The 17,448-nt window shown below is 38.0% G+C and overlaps 4 protein-coding genes across 10 annotated transcripts in view; 2 read left to right on the forward strand and 2 right to left on the reverse strand.

Moving 5' to 3' along the window:
- gse1b (Gse1 coiled-coil protein b) overlaps positions 1 to 3,330 on the forward strand; it is a 179,474-nt gene extending 176,144 nt beyond the window's left edge. For all 3 annotated transcript variants that reach the window (XM_059349192.1, XM_059349210.1, XM_059349201.1), the window contains one exon: positions 1,640 to 3,330. In XM_059349192.1, the coding sequence (XP_059205175.1) occupies positions 1,640 to 1,780 (141 nt within the window). In that variant the 3' untranslated portion in view covers positions 1,781 to 3,330. The remainder of the gene's footprint in view (positions 1 to 1,639) is intronic.
- Positions 3,331 to 5,128: 1,798 nt separating this feature from the next.
- Positions 5,129 to 9,222, reverse strand: gins2 (GINS complex subunit 2). Its single transcript, XM_059355549.1, has 5 exons — positions 9,079 to 9,222; positions 7,985 to 8,099; positions 6,872 to 6,971; positions 6,599 to 6,725; positions 5,129 to 5,619 (listed from the first exon to the last, which is right to left on the reverse strand). The coding sequence occupies exons 1-5, from the start codon at positions 9,166 to 9,168 to the stop codon at positions 5,491 to 5,493; spliced, it is 561 nt and encodes a 186-aa protein (XP_059211532.1). The 5' UTR covers positions 9,169 to 9,222; the 3' UTR covers positions 5,129 to 5,490.
- Positions 9,223 to 11,053: 1,831 nt separating this feature from the next.
- Positions 11,054 to 14,318, reverse strand: emc8 (ER membrane protein complex subunit 8). The gene is made up of 5 exons (XM_059354593.1): positions 13,769 to 14,318; positions 12,906 to 12,982; positions 12,717 to 12,786; positions 12,111 to 12,205; positions 11,054 to 12,010 (listed from the first exon to the last, which is right to left on the reverse strand). Exons 1-5 carry the CDS (start codon positions 13,979 to 13,981, stop codon positions 11,851 to 11,853), a joined length of 615 nt encoding a protein of 204 aa, XP_059210576.1. The 5' UTR covers positions 13,982 to 14,318; the 3' UTR covers positions 11,054 to 11,850.
- Positions 14,319 to 14,361: 43 nt separating this feature from the next.
- Positions 14,362 to 17,328, forward strand: LOC131989356 (cytochrome c oxidase subunit 4 isoform 1, mitochondrial). 5 transcript variants are annotated; one of them, XM_059354566.1, is made up of 5 exons: positions 14,362 to 14,428; positions 15,275 to 15,351; positions 16,388 to 16,555; positions 16,702 to 16,833; positions 17,002 to 17,328. In XM_059354566.1, exons 2-5 carry the CDS (start codon positions 15,276 to 15,278, stop codon positions 17,136 to 17,138), a joined length of 513 nt encoding a protein of 170 aa, XP_059210549.1. In that variant the 5' UTR covers positions 14,362 to 14,428; position 15,275; the 3' UTR covers positions 17,139 to 17,328. The 5 variants fall into 5 exon arrangements, with proteins under 5 accessions (XP_059210549.1, XP_059210558.1, XP_059210539.1 ...); XM_059354575.1 differs by having other exon boundaries at positions 14,365 to 14,428; positions 16,391 to 16,555; XM_059354556.1 differs by having other exon boundaries at positions 14,368 to 14,424; positions 16,391 to 16,555.
- The last annotated feature ends 120 nt before the right edge of the window (positions 17,329 to 17,448 follow it).

A 17,448-nucleotide genomic window follows, 5' to 3' on the forward strand; every position in this document is an offset into this window, starting at 1 on the left:
CTCACAATGTGACGAGGCATGAATTTACACACCTATTTCAGTCAATCTGTTGTTTAATTCATGCAACTTTTGTTTTGGAGTAAACCCTTTATTTGAAAGCTAAACGTGTAATTTAAGAAAAGTGTGCAAAAGTTTTTCAGTAGTCCTTTATTCATTAAGACAAAAAAAAATTAAATGCAGTCTAAACCAGGACCTTCTGCTGTGGTAAAATGTATACTTACATCATTATCTAGTTACTTTATCCCCAATTTAATTATTACATTTTTAGCTTTTTGTGTCCATATTGAGTTTTTGGTTTTCAGTTCCCATAAGCATATGACACTTGCAGATTGCGCCGACATCCTGTAAAAGAAAACCTGTCAAAGAGTAGGCTTAGCTGATTGTGTAGTTGCCAATTATTATTTAATTTCTCAGTTTCATCATTGCTTGCTGCAGTAGTTGTTACAGCTGTGTCCTGCAGCAAGGTGCATGGTTACACACAATCTGAAGAATGAAGTTACAGCCCCAACAGTGTTACGTATTCACTAGTCCAAGTCCTTTTTTGGCTGTTCAGATTCCTACTGTTGATATGTAACAGAATAATGAATATAGGACAGGGTTACTTTGCCAAGTTAGGCCAATTTACAGTAAATTCATTTTAGTTGTGAGTTCTCTGAACTACACCTAACTTTGAACACACAGCTGTTATTATCCAGCCTACTGTAACCAGTATTATTGTATCTAGTGATCTTATTAATTTATTAACAACTACAAATAACACAATAAGTAGGATTAAATTACCCCTGCATTTTATCAGTAGTTTATCAGTTGGCAGAAGTATTGTCTTTTATTGTGACCGTCACTTTATATTCTTCATAAAGCTCCAACAGCATCGTTTGCTCGGCCGCCGAGGAAAATTCAGTGCTGCTGTTCACCACTTTGTGCGACATCTTATTGGCTGCTCCCGGCTGTTCCATGATCGATTAATACGGGCTGCTTATATACTCCGCGCTTGCCGGCTACAATGCCAGCTTGTCTAGTCTGGGTTGAGTTAGCTTTGACTAGACTCGGCTGGGCTGCGTTAGTGGAAGGGCTTTAGCCTGAAGTGAAAGTTGGTGTTAATTCTAACCAGGCTTCTTCAATGAAGCTGCGGTTTATTTAGCCACATTGATGGAACACCCCTCAGGTGTCAGACAGCAGACAAGCAAAGCTAGCTAATAAATAGATTGATCTATTCTATTGATCATTTACTCTGAAACTTGCAAGAATTAACTGCTGGTAAACTTGTAAATAAAGTGTCAATATACATTGACTTTTGAGGGTATAAATGAATCCTGTAACTTTATTTTTCACAATTGCATTCATAGGAAGTAGTCTGGAAAATTATTAATTTAGGTACCCTGAAAAGTGCTTGAATTTTACTCTTAACAAGCTGCTTCAATTATAAATAAGAATCGCCTCTATAATCCTTGAAATAGATTATTTCCCTCCTGGAAAATGATAATAAACAATTTACAAGAATGACATAACTGGATGCTTTATTATTCCCACTGTGGATTCTCCTTTATTTTTTCTATCCACCCCTGTATTGATGCCATGTAACTGTTGTGATTTTGTGTTAACTTTTCTGTCTTCTCTTTGTGCTACCCTCATCATATAGGAGCTGATGTCCCAGAGACAGAAGCTAGCGGTGGAAAGGGAGAAGCTACAAGCAGAGCTGGAGCACTTCAGGAAGTGTTTGACGCTGCCACAGACACACTGGCCGAGAGGCGGCCATTATAAAGGCTACCCTCCCAGGTGACCCCAACACGCTGACCTGATGGCCGCCAGGCCCCCGGCCACTGCCCCTTTCAGACTGACACCCAGAGTTTATTTTTCATGGCCCGGTCCACATGGCTCCACGGAGGAGAATATGGCTGGCTAGATAAGATGAATGAATGAATTGAGTGAGTGGATGGATGATAGATGAATGCACAGGAGACAGGACCATACAGTGAAGGACAGGTAGTCTTTGGATTGTGGCCAGCCAGGGACTGTGCCACGAGCCACGAACGTGTGCCAATGTAGCCAACCCAGAGAGCGTGGGGCAGGAGCACCTGAAGATCAACACAAACACACACGCACCTGCTTGTCACACATTCTTCAGTCCCCCGATGCTCTATTGTTCAGTCCCTGCATCCCTCACCGCCACAGCTACACAGACAATCCTGCCAATGAGGGAGCAGCTACCCCAGGAGGGGTGTTGTCTAGAGACTTGAACGCTCCAAAGGCTACTGGCCAGCTGGGACTGATTTTATCACAGTGGCCGTGTGAGCTTTTGAACTGGAAATGCACTTAAGAATAAAAGCTGAAGAACTACCTGGTGGTACTGTGTTACAACAAAGAACTGTTCGAATTAGGGAAGAACTTAGAAAATGCACATTTTTGGAAAGAATTAAGGAAATGTTTTATTTCGAAATAGAAAATTTGAGAATAAGAATTTTAAAAGGTGCTTCAGCCTTGTATTGTATATAATATGAAGACTTAAAAGAATTTTGTATGTTTTTATTACTTTAATCATTGTTCTTTTAAAGAAAAAGCCTGCCATTTTTATATGTTTATGCTTTTTTGGGTTGGAAAAGAAAGCCTTGCTTTTAGTGTTTGTACTGCTGCTGGCCAGAACAGCTCGTTTTGAGACATTGAACAGAGTGAGAGAGAGAGAACAGGATACACACCTCCTCTTACTCTCTCCAGACCCAGCCACAACCACCTCATCTGGCATCTGAGCTCAGCAAAGCTTACATAGAGACATGACTCCTGCCCTCTTGTCCCCCTTCCTTCACAGCAACATGTGTCTCTGTTTTAACGCCCGTCAACAACTCCTCTGGTCAGCGTCACTGCTGCTGGCACTCATACAAAAACCAGTTGAGATCCACAGTTACATCATTTTTTTGTGTTTTGTTTTTTTTTACTTTGGTGACTTGACATACTTGATTTATTTTTTGTAAAGACATGAAGAGTCTCTTAAGCAGCCAGCTGATGAAACTGGTTCTTGATGCTTTATCCTACCATTGGACCTTTCACTTCACTTAGTTATGACATTATATATCATCCGACTCAAAGGACAAAATGGTTTGCATAATGTTACGCCTTACAAGCCCTTATCAGCAGCCATGAGAGGACACAGTGCCAAATTTAAAACAAAAATTGTAGCATTTTGAATTCTTAATTTTAAATTGAGTTGCAATTAGATAGCCAAACTTTCAAACCAGAATGGCCATCTTTCACTGCTGAGTACCTTTGACCCCAGTCATCTCTTTTAGCACTCCCACTACCCAAAGTTGCCAATCACACAGAAAGTAGACTCAAACTGGGCATTTCCTGGTACATGTAAAATCAGGTAGATTTACCTGGCCTCAGATCGTTTACAACCTCTGCCTGCCCTTCATCCTCCTTGTCGGCTCTGCCCTGGGATTCAACCACAAGTTTTACACTGACTTTCTACTCTGTAACTCATGTTGCCTCGGCCTTATAGTTACATGTGCGATTGGAGACCCCGAAGGCCATCTAGGGGGTGCAGTGATCATTGTTTTGAACTTAAGGGGCTGCACAAGTTATAGTGGTTGGATGGTTGGTGTTAAAATAGTAGGAGAATTTCAGTATTCCAAAAACAATGAACTTTGAAAATGTGCAGAAAGTTGATTTATCCAAACAGAAGCACAGCTACCCCCATGCATACTATTAATTACAAGTGCCTCAAAAAAAATTGGGAGCATGTGAATGAGTTGCAGTCCACATGTTGGGACATTCTACACATAACACCAGTGATCAGGGACTTTACATTTTACATTGAAGTGTCTATTGTATGTCTCACGCCTTTCAAATATGTGCATGCCAAGAACCAACACAGAATTCCTTTATCTAAATGCATCTCCGAGAACCAATTTAATCACCTTTTTAGTATAAATGAGCCCCAAGCCAGTTGAGAGCATCAGGTGGATACAGAATGTAGTCTGTCATTTTTACAGAGCAGAAGAGGCATGCTGAGGGAAGCTGCCAACGACCTGGGGAGGAAGGCGCAGTACAGTGAGCCCCTTAACCAGACTCCCTGTGTCTCCAGCCCACGCACGCCCATGCAATAGCCCCATTACTCAGTGGAGGATGTCTAGATGCTGTGAAATCCTGTTTTTAAAATGTACTTGTTTGAATTCATTGTAATGTAATATATTCTTTGTTGAATGTAGTAATTAGGTATTTATGAATATATGGCTGTGATTTCAGACAAAAAAGAAAATAAAATATTTCAAAAATGTTAAATATCAACCTTTGTCTGTTTGTGGGTGCTAGTACATTTGGCAATATTCATGGGAGGGTAGAATGCTAAAATTAGTGTATGTATGTTTAGAAAGTACTTTTTTTCTCTGCCTGTCCTGACAGACTCTAAATCACCCGTAGGGGTGAATGAGAGCGTGAATAGTTGTCTGTCTCTATGTTTCAGCCCTGCGATAGTCTGGCGACCTGTCCAGGGTTACCCCGCCTCTCACCCAATGTCAGCTGGGATCGGCTCCAGCCCCCAACGACCCAAGGACAATAAATGACTGAATGTCCTGACAATGAACTGTTAACATAGCACTAAAACATCAGGACTCTATCAATATTAACAGAAGATAAACCTTGTCACTGTTATATTAAAACTGTAATGGGTCTTGGTTAGACTGTGGGCTTTCTTTCACCCTACAATATGTGCATTTTAGGTTTTAAAGTAGTCCTTTTCGTGACCTCCACTTCAGCACTGACCTCAGAGCTGGAGTCGCCCCGGGAAGCTGCACTGAGGCTCTGCACTGCTCTTAAGGGTTAGGATGGGTCAAATACAGAGCACACCACAGGAACCTAAAATGTTCTTCTTTTCTGAATAGTAATGAATAATTGTGTACTTATTTAATACAACACCATTATTTTTAAATATTTTACTCACCTTGCCATTATGAGTAACCTGTATGCTTAACTTGAAATCTTATACTAATCTCTCACAGACACACAGAATATTTACCAGTGTTTCCCCAAAAATACACACACTAGTAACTAATACTATTTTCTCTATAAAATGTCAAAAGGTGAAAATTTCCGTTAAAAAGCTCACAGTGACTTAGGAAAGATAAAAGAAAAAAAGAGAGATACAAATACATTTATTTTAACAAATACTGACAACAAAAATGGTGGCAGTTGTAAACTACAGTGAGCATTCTGAATTAAATTAAATATCCACATATTTCCAACAGCAGATACATATAAAGCTGGTTTTATTGCAGTATTGTATTGCAGTCGGAAAAAAATATACCCCGTTAGAAAAAGCTGAGTAAAACTCATTTAGCTTCAATCAGCCATCAACATTAATCTTCGGAATTCAATTTCTGAGAAAACAGTCTTTGAGTATTGAAGGGCCTTGGTGAAAATGTACAGACCTCAGTCCAAGGCTTTGGTTGTTGGAAACATAACCCAACAAACTGGTTCAGAAGGCCTTGATCTCGTGGATCAAAAGTCTTTGAACTGGCCCTTACTTGAACCAGGCTGCAGATTGGAGCGTAGCTTGTACATGCAGTTGAGAGAGTCGAGAAGGAACCCTCGTATGGTGTTGATTTCCATCAGAGTCAGGTTGTCCAGCTATAGAGGGGAGGAAGCAGAGTGAGACAGGAGACATGCTCAGTTTCAAACAAGTAAAAACAAACATTCTTTCTCTAATGACTGCTCTAAATGCGTGTGCTCCTATCTGCTGGACCTTAATATGATGGGGAAATAGGACGCAGTAAGACCAAGATGAGGTGATAAAAGGATAATCCCAATTATTCTGCAAGACACTGTGACTGTGGCAGTTAATCCTGTTGATTAGAAAACAATCACGGTGCTCCAAGAGTCAACTTTACCTAATGAATGTTCAGAGTTTTTCATCACTTAAAGATGCTCTATAAAGCACAAAAATAATGCTTTCTTGAATTCCACTTTACCTCCAGTGGCCATTTAAAATGAGACTGTACATGTACACTGTTACTGATATAACAATTTTTTTTTCTCCATTGTTGATTAATCCACCACAGGGTAACAGCTTCATATTGCTGTACTCCAAAAAATATTCAACACTATTACAGCAAAGTAAGAAAATATACCAGCAAATTTAAACTTTAACCATCAACATTTTAGCATTTTGTTCTTTCAACATTCTAAACATTTTTTCTGTCGATAAGCTAAATAATTATGTAACAAACTGTTTTAGCTCTACAATATTCTATTAACACTCCACAACCCAAATTACAGCTTAAAATAGTGATTTCCTCAATATCACTTCCTCAGTTAAAATTCTGCCAAAAATAATTTGTTTGCAAAAACTATACCCTGTAAGAAACATTAACAGGTCATCAGTCATGTGACAAAAATTTAGCAAAACTTCAACCAAACTGCAGGCTTTTTACACAAAGCAAAGAGGAGAGGACAATAGAGGTTGTTATTGTGAATGTAATATTATAAATACATTTTTTTACCAATATTAGTAACACTTGAGTGTTGACTTCTCCCTACTTCACATGATTGTGACTGCAGTTTGTGGAAAGGAAATGCTTGGTGTGTTATTTTTCGTGATTAGTTTCACCTTGGCATGAGCCTCCAGCTGACTGATGAAGCTGTCAGCGGAGAGGCGGAGTTTGGCAATGCGTGTGTCCCAGATGTCTTTGACCAGCGTGCGGATCTCATCTGCTTTAGGGATGTTGTCAGACGCACTACAGAGACACACAAACCATCATGTGAGGCAGAGTGCCACATACACAGGTAATAAGTGAGCATTTAATTAGTAAAAGCATCATGAGCACAATAAGAAAGAAGGTCTGATTCCTGCTTGGGGATCACTTAAGCTTAAATGACTCACTAGTTCAGTAGCAGTTTGGTCAGCTCCATGTAGTAAGGACTGGGAACAGGCGTAAAAGTGTCCTCTTTCCTCTCAAGCTCTCTCATCTCCTCCAGTTTCTCTGCACAGTTTCAAAAATGGACCACATTGCCAAATGGAAGAAATTCACATAAAAGTCAATATCTCTCAAATGTGCCAGTGCTGGCAGTTCCAATTCTAGTATCTTCAGCATCTTGTACTAAAGATTTTCTTCCTGCGTTGCTGGTTTTAGTGCTCACTCAACAAGGAGGAGTGAAATAAGAAAAAGACATCAGACATCAATAAAGCATAGGTCGGGCAATATTCTGTACTTTTCTTGAGGCAATGAATTGATCCTACAAGCAAGTTCATCCTGTACCACAAAAGCCTGATTTATCTTTTTCCTTAGACCTGTAATGTTGTCCAAACAGCCACACTGATATGCTGTGATAAAAACACATGTTGTGCGTTAACCAATAATTACACACACACACACACACACACACGAGCGCATATACCCAAGTTTCCAAGGATACTTATTAGGCTGCATTTTGGTTAAATGTGTAATATGAGCCAGGAAAAACATGTCATAAAATGTTGGGCTTATATACCTAAAAGAGTTGTTACATGTTGATACACAATTTGATCCCATCTCTAAAAAAATAAATAAAAAAAGTGGATAAGTTTACCGATTCAGAATTTAGGTTGAGAACAATCCTTTAAAGCATTTCACTATAATGGCTGCTTGAAAACATGATAAAAACACTAATTAGTTAGTTATTCAGTTTATATTTCATTGTAATATTAGTATGAATATTTTTTATCTTTTTATTTTTGTTGTAATTTAAGAAAATGTATATCCTATAAAAGTTGTCACCGATACAGTGGCATTTGATATGTATACTGCATTATCCAAATGTGCTGCATCCAGCCCTTTCTTGCTGTACATTTATTTCAATGTATGGCTCTCTTTTATCCATTCATTTACTTAGATTTTTTTGGGTGGTGGTGGTATATGTTCAATATGTCTTTGTATGTTTATTCATTTTCATTCATTATAAACAATGAACAAAGTTAAAAAAAATAAATAAATAAATTAAATACGCTTGCACTTACCCACATCCATCCACGCAGGAGGGATAATTCTACATTTCTGTCTCTGTTTCAAGTTGAGGGCCAGCCACACAGGGACATCGACAGGCAGTCCAGGGTTGAAGGGACCAAGGTCGCCCTGAGGACAGGAGCAGCATCATGTTAACATTAACATTGTGTGGATTAAAGGTGATATGGCTTCATGTTATTCTAACGCCACGGACCCATACAATAACTTTATACAATGAAAACCTCTACAGCCAATGTAACGTTATGACATTTCATCATCAGATTGTATAGTTTGGAGTTTCGTCACCCTGTTAAAATAATCGCCTAAGTCATTTTTGTCAAAATTGTTTTTTTTGCCTAAGTCATCTCCTCATGACGCCGGCCACCTATGGTAAAAATCGCCTACATCCTCAGTTGATCAGATCATGTAATTTTACCTCTTTAAGATCATCACTTCTTTGACAATTTGCCACATTCATAGGCATCAGATAAGAACACAGCAAAGAAGAGCTAGAGGGAGATTGTTTAGTTATCAGTTTAGTTTAACAGTGTTTTATTGTTGACACTAATATTGGTAACACTTTACTCTAAGGTGTCTACATAAGAGCGACATGAGCGTGTCACAAACATGACATGGGATGTGTCATGAACATTAATGACACTGAAGTAACATTAATGCTCATCATACTGGTCATGTCATGTTTCTGACAGGCTTGTGTGACTCTTATGTAGACACCTTCAAAATAAAGTGTTACCATAGCTGGCTTAAGTCACAAAGGCATGTTCAAAAAATTACCTAAGTCATTTATTTCTCTTAAGTTACATAATTTACACACAGTGTTATTACTATGCCAATAGCCACCTTTTGTTACATCCTTTTTGAGTGAAATGATCAATAAATGTCATATGTTACACTTTTGGTGAAGTTTTTTGTGTTTCCTGCAAAACGTGAAAAAATGAGTTAGGCGATTATTTTTAACAGGGTGACGATGTACAAGCGTTAACTATTGTGTTGCTGTGGCTAACGTTAGCATTATGTGAGTTGTCAGTTTCTGAACAAACTCCGACTGTTTATAAACTGAGTAAAAGTATCAAACACAGTTACTTACCCCGATCAAATAGATCCTATCTAAACTGAAATTTGGTATTATCTTCACCATCTCTTTCTCGGCAAGGAACTCTACCTCGGATGGATCCATAGCTGTCTGTTGGCTAGATTGTTTTATTTCCTAAAGCTTTTACTCTAACATCAGCGCAGCTGCTTGTTCCCGCGCTGCAGTCTGCACGAACCTACAAGGAATACGTAAATAGGATGAGACTGCTACGTCACCAACAGACGACATAATGTCGCGCGGTGAGCAACTTATACTGTTGCATGTTGTATGTGATTTAACAACTTCGGTTTCTTTGTATGTACTCCTCTACACTCTGCGTAGGTGAATCCTTAGAGAAAATTATAGCTTGAATCGTGTTTATGGTCGCGTCAGAGTCCGGATGACAATGACGACTTGTCCAGTCCTTTATTTATTTTTTTGCTTTGTCTGGCCCGGAAGGAAGAAGTGGGTCATGTGACAGCAAGGACAGTTGCAGGTAAACGCCACTAGATGGCAACGATCAGGTGACAAACATTAATCTTCTGTGTTAGTTCTTTGGCCATTTTAAATATTTTGAGTAATTATTTGAGATTGTTGTTCTGTTGTCACTTATTCAGATCTTTGTGTCTCTTATACACAGGGCTCTTAGACCTTTTCGTACATATTGTTTCTACTGTTTATATATTCTAATAATTTTTTGACTTGCAGTACTTGTCTAAGTCTCTATTTTTATATTTGGCCTTTTGTTTGTTCTTCTGCAGCAAAATAGCACAGCAAATCCCTTGTATGTGAAAACCTACTTGGCAATAAAGCTGATTCTGATTCTGATGTCCAAAGTCGACTTCAAGCATTTTCAGTGTGCATTTTTTTTTTCCCAGCACCACAGCTGTAGTAAACAGGCCTCTGGACATATTTATAATTAATATATACATCATGCTTATTGTTTCACTTTTTTGTCTGATTCAATTAGATAATATTATCCTTTAAATAACCAAAAGTATGTTTTATGGCAGAATTAAACAGAAGGCTCATGTCTTATACTGTCTCCTGTTTGTTAGTATACTTGACACCCTATACAAACCTTGAAGCAGTTTCAAGTACTTAATTCAAAATCAAAGTGATTTCCAGCACACATAGGCACCCTGTACATAGTAATGAAAAACTTACATTTTATATTTTTCCCTATAATTCTTTTACCCTCATCATTGATGTGCATCCAACCAAGTTGTTATATTTCTGTTGCTCCACAAGGTGGAGCCATGTGGATTAAATATTTTCTTCCAGTAGTTCTGTTACTCAAAATAACATTATGACAAAATTTCCAGCACATATATTTTGAATATATTTCTAGGGATGTAAAACCATAGCGTTGATCCGTGAAATCAAGGTTTTTTATCCAACCTAATTTTAAATCCTTCAAACTCAAGTCTTTTTGAACCTTCTTTGTTTTATTCTCAGACGATCAGGCCTTTTGCAATTTCTCACTGGGATACCTAAAGTACTCTTTTTTGCCATTTTCCTGTATTTCTACTTCACTGTGTTAATAAGCATTGTTTTTTAAAAATTGTCATGCAAACTAAGAAAAAAATCTGAGCAGCTAACATATGAACCTGACATATTACTGATATAGCAGCGAAGCCATTAAGCCTTGAAAGTTTTCAAACATTTATCTACCTTCCCTAAACTATCAAGACACCTAGCTCAATGTCTGACTAAATGAAATGACTCTGACAAAGTCTTGTTTTCAAAAGTTGCTTCATTGTACATTCAGTTCATAAAATCTGTAAAAAATGTGACATCCACAAAATTATTGAATTAGCTCTTACTAATTAACTCTAATCTCAAATACAAAAGGTAGTTTTGTATCCTCACGGCAAGTATTTAAATGTTTCAACATTACTTATTAAGTGATAGGTTTAGAGTGATCAATTAAGTATAATAAAGACCCATTTCTTACAACATATATCCAATATGAAACAAAATTCACACGTTCCTGTTATCAGATTCAGTGTATTATATTTCATAACAAATCTTCCAGAACAACAATCAAAATCCAACACACCAACATGTGCATCATCCAAAAGGACATTCTGAAGCGCACCAGGGACAATAATAGGACACATACATCATAGAAATGTTTGAATAAGCATTAACAATTTAAGTCAGAGCTCTTGAGTCATCTGGTGCATCTACAGAACATAAGATAAAACCATTCTATCTCTCTGGTTATGTTATATTTTTATTTATTTAACCGTTCTTCAGACTACAGTTCTACATGTGAATTTAGTTTCAGGGCTTCAAATAAACTAGAAATTTAATAAAGAACATCTATCTATATCATATCTCAGTAGTACAATCATCTCCTTACGTTTTAATAATTTATTAGGACTTGATCTCTGTATGGCTACTGGCCTTAAGATTTAAGAGAAAAAAATAAATCAAATACTCTAGAATTTAATTTTATGCACCCTACTTAGAATAAACACAAACCATTGCAGAAAAACAGTAAAGTTGCAGTCAAAAACACAATTGTCTTCATCACCTTAGGATCACCTTGTGAAGGTGGACACATGCCAACAGTGCACAAATGACGCTTGCCCTTGAGAGATTTTGGCTCAACCAGTCAGTGCTCCGAAGTTCCCCTCAGTACGAGGGGCTTTTTTTGATGGAACAACGAGCATGGCTTCAGCATTTTTGTACTCCTGCGCTACACAATAAGTAGCATCATGCATGCTGAAACGGCAGCAATATTTGTCTGCGTGTCCAGGGTACTGCAGACTGACGCTCTTAGCACAGATCCAGGACGGACTTGTTGATCACAGGATTGGTCCAGTCGTTCCTCAGATCATCCAAGTGATTGTCAAAGTCAACCAAGTTCTCGTAGGACCTGCCCTCTAACAGAGCAGATGTGATCTTCTGTGCTTCGTTCCAGTCCTCAAAGCAGTCACTGGAAGACAGACAAACAGTTTTTGCTGGTTAATGAGACAACAGGGAGCTTGTATGCCAGAAGCTGCGGTTGAAATATCTCTTAACACAAAGACACTTACGAAGTTACTTCTCTGCTTTTCCACTTGTTTTCATGGTGGTCATAAATAAGCACAATAGGCTCGAAACAGCTTATTGTCAATCTACTGTTGTCCACCTGAAGGGGGGAAAAACAGATTACAAGGGCTTTAGTGGCATACAGACCTGGTACATATGGCTTTACAGGACCAGACCAGTTTCTCGCATGAAATCACTACTAATTATATATAGCCTACAAGTATAATTATATTATATATTTTATATTATATATTATATATATTTTTAACACCTTCCAGGCAGTCATGGGCAATAATTTTGTCTGCAGCAACTTTATTTGTGTCTGTTACCAATCAGTGACAATATTGTTGCTTTTCATTAAAATAATCATTGGATGGCCTAATCAATGAAAGAAAATACCAAACTTAGAAATTTTACAAATGTAAACATTTTTTTCTTTGAAGCATTCAAAATGGTCTGGAGCTACATACTAAATCTCAGACTGTGGAGCGAAATGTTTGCTGTAACAAATTATTATTTAAAACTTAAATGTTTTGAAAGTTAGCAATAAAGCATTTACATAACTTGAGGAAAACATATGAGTGACACCAGCCTATATGATCTACTATTACCATAACAATTGCTGTTTCACTGAAGTTCTCAGAAATCCTGGCAGCCACTTTTTCTGCAACTTGGTTGGGTCTGCAAGAGAGAACGACAAAGATTTAGTGTATCAGAGTCCAGAGGAGTTTGTGACATGGTTTATAACTGGTTGTTTTCCTGAAACAGCAGGATGTTTGTGTCCATTATGATGTCTGTACCTTGAATCCTTTGAGCGTTCATTGGCTTGATAATATCCAGCAATGATGTATTTATTTTCTTTACACCAAGTATCAATCTGAGATAGGAGCAGGAGTTGTGGAGCCAACATGAAAGGACAGAAGGACAGCTGAGGTCAGATCAAATTTAATTTAATTTCAACATGAGAGAAAAATGACTACTTTATTAGCAATTAATTACAATGATTGTAATCTAAAATGACCCTGCAATACATCCTATGTTTATAAAATTCATACCTGTTCAGTTCTTGTTGAAACTGCCTTAAGAAGGTGTCAATTGTTTTGAATTGAATATTAGAAATAGTAAAAGAAAATGTCAACCGATGTCCAAGATGATTGGGTTTTATTTCCTATAACTTAGAGATATTCAGTTTACTGTCACGAAGGAGCACAGAAACAAGATAATATTCACATTTAAGCACCTGGTATCAGATTTTCTTTCTAAAAAAATCAAATTGTTTAAACTACTATCAACATAGTTGTCAATACATTAGATAAGTGTATAGTAATAAAGGTTTAATTTAAAAGTAAGAAATAAATTAATCTTTATAGCTCTATCTTTAAAGCCGTGATAACTTGTGGTGCCATTTCCTTAAACTGAGATTATTCTAATAATTAGTCTTATTCTTATTAGAGGCAGAGGGGAGCGTGAAATGTAAACCACCTGTTAGTGTAAGACAATAAGTCAATTTTGACAGCTGCATCAACAGTCTACTAAATAACAGCAAAGTTGAATTAAATTCCCTATAAACATTTTTAACAAAAACTGAAGTTTTGTTTTGCTGGTGCATCAGCTTCCAATGACCTTACAGATAAAAGCGCAGCTGAGAGTGTATTTTACTTACCAGTGTTAAGGCTACCTCTAGCATTGGTGCCAGAGCAAGAGTACCGTGAAACAGCGGCACACAGTCCACACACAAGACTGGCTCACCGTGACTGTCTTTCTTTTTCTCTTTAGTTTTTTCTGCCACTAGTAATCCATTCACGGCGCAGTGTGGATACTTAGCAGCATGTAAAAGCATTTTACAGTAAGCCTGACTTGTCAGCTGAATAGGCATGTTTAAAAAATATCGGGGGAATCGTTAAAAAAAAAAAAGAAAAAAAAAAAAGACAGATCCTGTCAGAGGACTGATGCCTGCTATCGCTAGCTTACGCTACATATAATGCCCAGAGAAAAGTAGATATCTACCTCAGCAGTCACCGTACTGCCAGAATATGTGGTTGGGATATGCCTACTAACGCGAACATGTAAGCCTTAAAACTACCAAAACTCAAAATAGTCTCTTTTATGCTATATGAGTTGCTCCGTGTCACCAATTATAGCTATAGGAGCTAATCTTACTTCCACCTTCCACTCGCTTCTGCAGCACCGGTGGTGCCGTACATCAGAATGGAAATGTCGCAAAATGACATCATCACGTCTTTGTATTTTGACTGACGTTTTTCCGGTCACAGTCATACTTCCTCTCACAGCATCGGCGGACGGAGCAAGGAAGAGACAGTAGGTCGGACTTTTATTTTTAATCAACGGCATCCTTCTAACCACATACAAATCCATCACATGAAACCACTTACACACTCTGTGATATCTTATGTATTTGAAATATAAGTAACAGCCCACGCTGAATTGGAGTTTAACCGAAATAACCAATTACTTACAAGTGACTTTGTCAGTGGGGACCGGAGCTACAACGGGCTAACTAAGCGGCTATCTATGGTTAGCTTCTAGCATCCGATCCGGGAAGGCAGGTGTGTTGCGCAGACAGTAGCTAAATGTCACAGTGGTCTGTCCGGGGCTTCTATACACACAGTTTCATTAAATAGCAAAGTGTTGAATTGTACAGCACTGGCTCGAAGAAACCGGCATTGCTGTCATTATTTCCCCCGGGCGCTATGACCTTGTGTTTGCAGCTAATGCTAACACCAGAGTAGCTAACGGAAGCCCCTTGTTTTGCGTATACAAACTCGGCAACAAAAACGTGATTCAGCGCACATGTAACTATAAAGTTCGTGATTTTTTAAATGTAAGTAACATGACTTATTTTGAGTATCAAGTATCTAAAATGAATGTCAAATTCTGAGAATTGTATCACATTATATATCCGATCAAACCATTGTTATTGAGGCACACAAAACCTGCTATGTGCAGCTCAACATAAATTAGTGTTTATTCTTAGTCTTTTATATACGTTGTCCCCTGAAGAAACATGTTCATGTTTAAAGACACTCAAAAACATCTGAAAAGATCAAATACATTGAAAGTAGGATGTGTGCACCTGCCAATGTGTTTGAATGTATGCAAGTGTGCTTTAGGAGTATGCTAATATTTGCTTAAATGTCCATTTCCACAGAATGCTGGCCACCAGAGCCCTTCGCCTTATTGGCAAACGTGCCATTTCCACGTCTGTCTGTGTACGTGGCGGACATGGTGAGTGTCACCTGAACGATCATGAAGTGGTTTCTATTTTTGTCTGAAGGGATAACAATAGATCATGATTGTACCTCATATAACCATCATTTTTACATTTATGACATTACATTGATGGATACATTGCAAATAGCATGGTTTTCTGCTACATAAATCCCCATTGACCTTTCAGGGGCCCACAAAGTTCTGTTATCTCGGAAATTAAAAAAGAAAAATCTTAAACTTTACAGTAAATCACTTAGCAAATTTGCTTAAAGTGGTTATAATCCAATAAGTGTGTTTTCATATTACAAAGTGTTCATCTTTATGCAAAGATTACTTTCCTCCCCACTAAAGTCCCAGCAGCACATTTCTATGGTATAATATGAGTTTGGCTGGTGTGCTTTGTGTCTCCTCCTATCTCATCACTACATGACACCTTTATTTTTTACATCTGCTACATTGCCCAAGTTGGATCAGATTTGGCACCCCATAAACATATTTTATAGCCACCAGAAAAGCATTTAATGTGCCTATGCACCACTTATTTAGGTGTTTGTTTCAGTACAGTTTCTTGCACCAATCTACTACAAATAAGTACTTTCAGCTGGATGGGTGCTCTTTCAAAATGACAGACTACAGGATGTTACTTTATTTTACAGTGGAGTACTAAGCACATCCTCAACCAAATCTAAACAAACTGTGTATGTCTTGCTGAATTTTAATTGCTAATGTGACCATTGCTATCATTTTTAGAGTAATTTTCTCTGAGGGGGCTTTTGCGGACTTTATTATGGAGTTGGTCTAAAAGAGCAACTTGCTTCAGAAGCTCAAGAATACTGCAGGGGACATTGCACAATATTTAAATGGCAAGGACCACAGTGCAATGCTCACTGCAGTCAGCTCTGTGCTTTCCCTTTAGTGTTTAACAGCAATAGTCTTACAAAAAGTAAAACAAAACATTTTAGTCTTGTAACACATGACATTTTCTGAGAAAGTTTTCAGTGTTTCAGTGTTGATGAAACTTCTTTAATGAGGCATTTGTTGTCATCTCCAGCAGGTGTTGCTAAGGTAGAGGACTACACTCTCCCGGCCTACTTTGACAGGCGGGAGAATCCCCTCCCGGAAATCTGCTATGTGCAGAACCTGAGTCCAGAGCAGGCGTCCCTGAAGGAGAAGGAGAAGGGCTCTTGGGCTGCACTTTCTGATGAGGAGAAGATTGCATGTAGGACTTAATTGCATTTCACTCTGCTGTTTTGAGATGCTCTCATGTTCAGAACTATTTTTCAACTTGAATCCGTTATCATCTAATTTATTGCATGGATTGTGTTCACTGTAATGTAATCTAGATTTTGTGTTTCCAATGTTCAGTGTACCGCATCAGCTTCAAACAGAGCTTTGCTGAGATGACCCAGAGATCCTCAGAGTGGAAGTCTGTGGTTGCAGGGGTGCTTTTCATGATTGGAGTCACTGGCTTTGTTGTGCTGTGGCAGAGAAAGTTTGGTACGTCTGTGAAAAAAAATGTCTGAAAAATCTGTTCAAGATTTGACAGTAGTGAAGCCTTTGTTTTCAAAATATAATCAAATCAAATAGACAGTAATGCAACTATCTTTATTTTGTCTATTTGCTTGCAGTATTATTGAGGTCACTTGACACATTGTCTCTTTGCAGTGTATGGACCAGTCCCACACACATTTGATCCTGAGTACAAACAGGTGGAGCTGCAGAGGATGTTGGACATGAGAATTAACCCAGTGGAGGGATTCTCAGCCAAGTGGGACTACGAAAACAAGCAGTGGAAAAAGTAAAGAACCCAGAGGACCACATCAACCTACTTGAACATAACTGCAGACCAACTCCCAAGATACAAGAATACCTATATTTCTGTATTTATCCATTGTCCACATTACCTCAGTCTGTGCATTTTTGGAAGACCTCTTCCTCTTAAGGTCATTGTGTATTATAGAAATAAGAATAAAAATGGTTAAACTGATACAACTTCTCAGTTTTAATTGTGTTAACTCTTTGACTCCAATGTAAATAATGCATTTATTTTAAATTAGCATTTCATATCAGAAAGGGGAGATTAAAGGACTATGCTGCTACCCATTTATTTAG

The sequence above is a fragment of the Centropristis striata genome, chromosome 2 (assembly GCF_030273125.1).
Source record: "Centropristis striata isolate RG_2023a ecotype Rhode Island chromosome 2, C.striata_1.0, whole genome shotgun sequence".
Lineage (NCBI taxonomy): Eukaryota > Metazoa > Chordata > Actinopteri > Perciformes > Serranidae > Centropristis > Centropristis striata.

Excerpts from the sequence above, each read along its gene's own strand:
- emc8 (XM_059354593.1), bottom strand. The coding sequence starts at position 13,981 with ATGCCTATTCAGCTGACAAGTCAGGCTTACTGTAAAATGCTTTTACAT. Across the intron at positions 12,983-13,768 it reads TAGAGGTAGCCTTAACACTG|ATTGATACTTGGTGTAAAGA; the intron begins GTAAGTAAAATA and ends CTCCTATCTCAG. Across the intron at positions 12,206-12,716 it reads GTGAAACAGCAATTGTTATG|GTGGACAACAGTAGATTGAC; the intron begins GTAATAGTAGAT and ends TCCCCCCTTCAG.
- LOC131989356 (XM_059354566.1), top strand. The coding sequence starts at position 15,276 with ATGCTGGCCACCAGAGCCCTTCGCCTTATTGGCAAACGTGCCATTTCC. Across the intron at positions 15,352-16,387 it reads CTGTGTACGTGGCGGACATG|CAGGTGTTGCTAAGGTAGAG; the intron begins GTGAGTGTCACC and ends TGTCATCTCCAG. Across the intron at positions 16,834-17,001 it reads GCTGTGGCAGAGAAAGTTTG|TGTATGGACCAGTCCCACAC; the intron begins GTACGTCTGTGA and ends GTCTCTTTGCAG.
- gins2 (XM_059355549.1), bottom strand. The coding sequence starts at position 9,168 with ATGGATCCATCCGAGGTAGAGTTCCTTGCCGAGAAAGAGATGGTGAAG. Across the intron at positions 8,100-9,078 it reads ATAGGATCTATTTGATCGGG|GGCGACCTTGGTCCCTTCAA; the intron begins GTAAGTAACTGT and ends TCCTGTCCTCAG. Across the intron at positions 6,972-7,984 it reads TCCTGCGTGGATGGATGTGG|AGAAACTGGAGGAGATGAGA; the intron begins GTAAGTGCAAGC and ends GAAACTGTGCAG.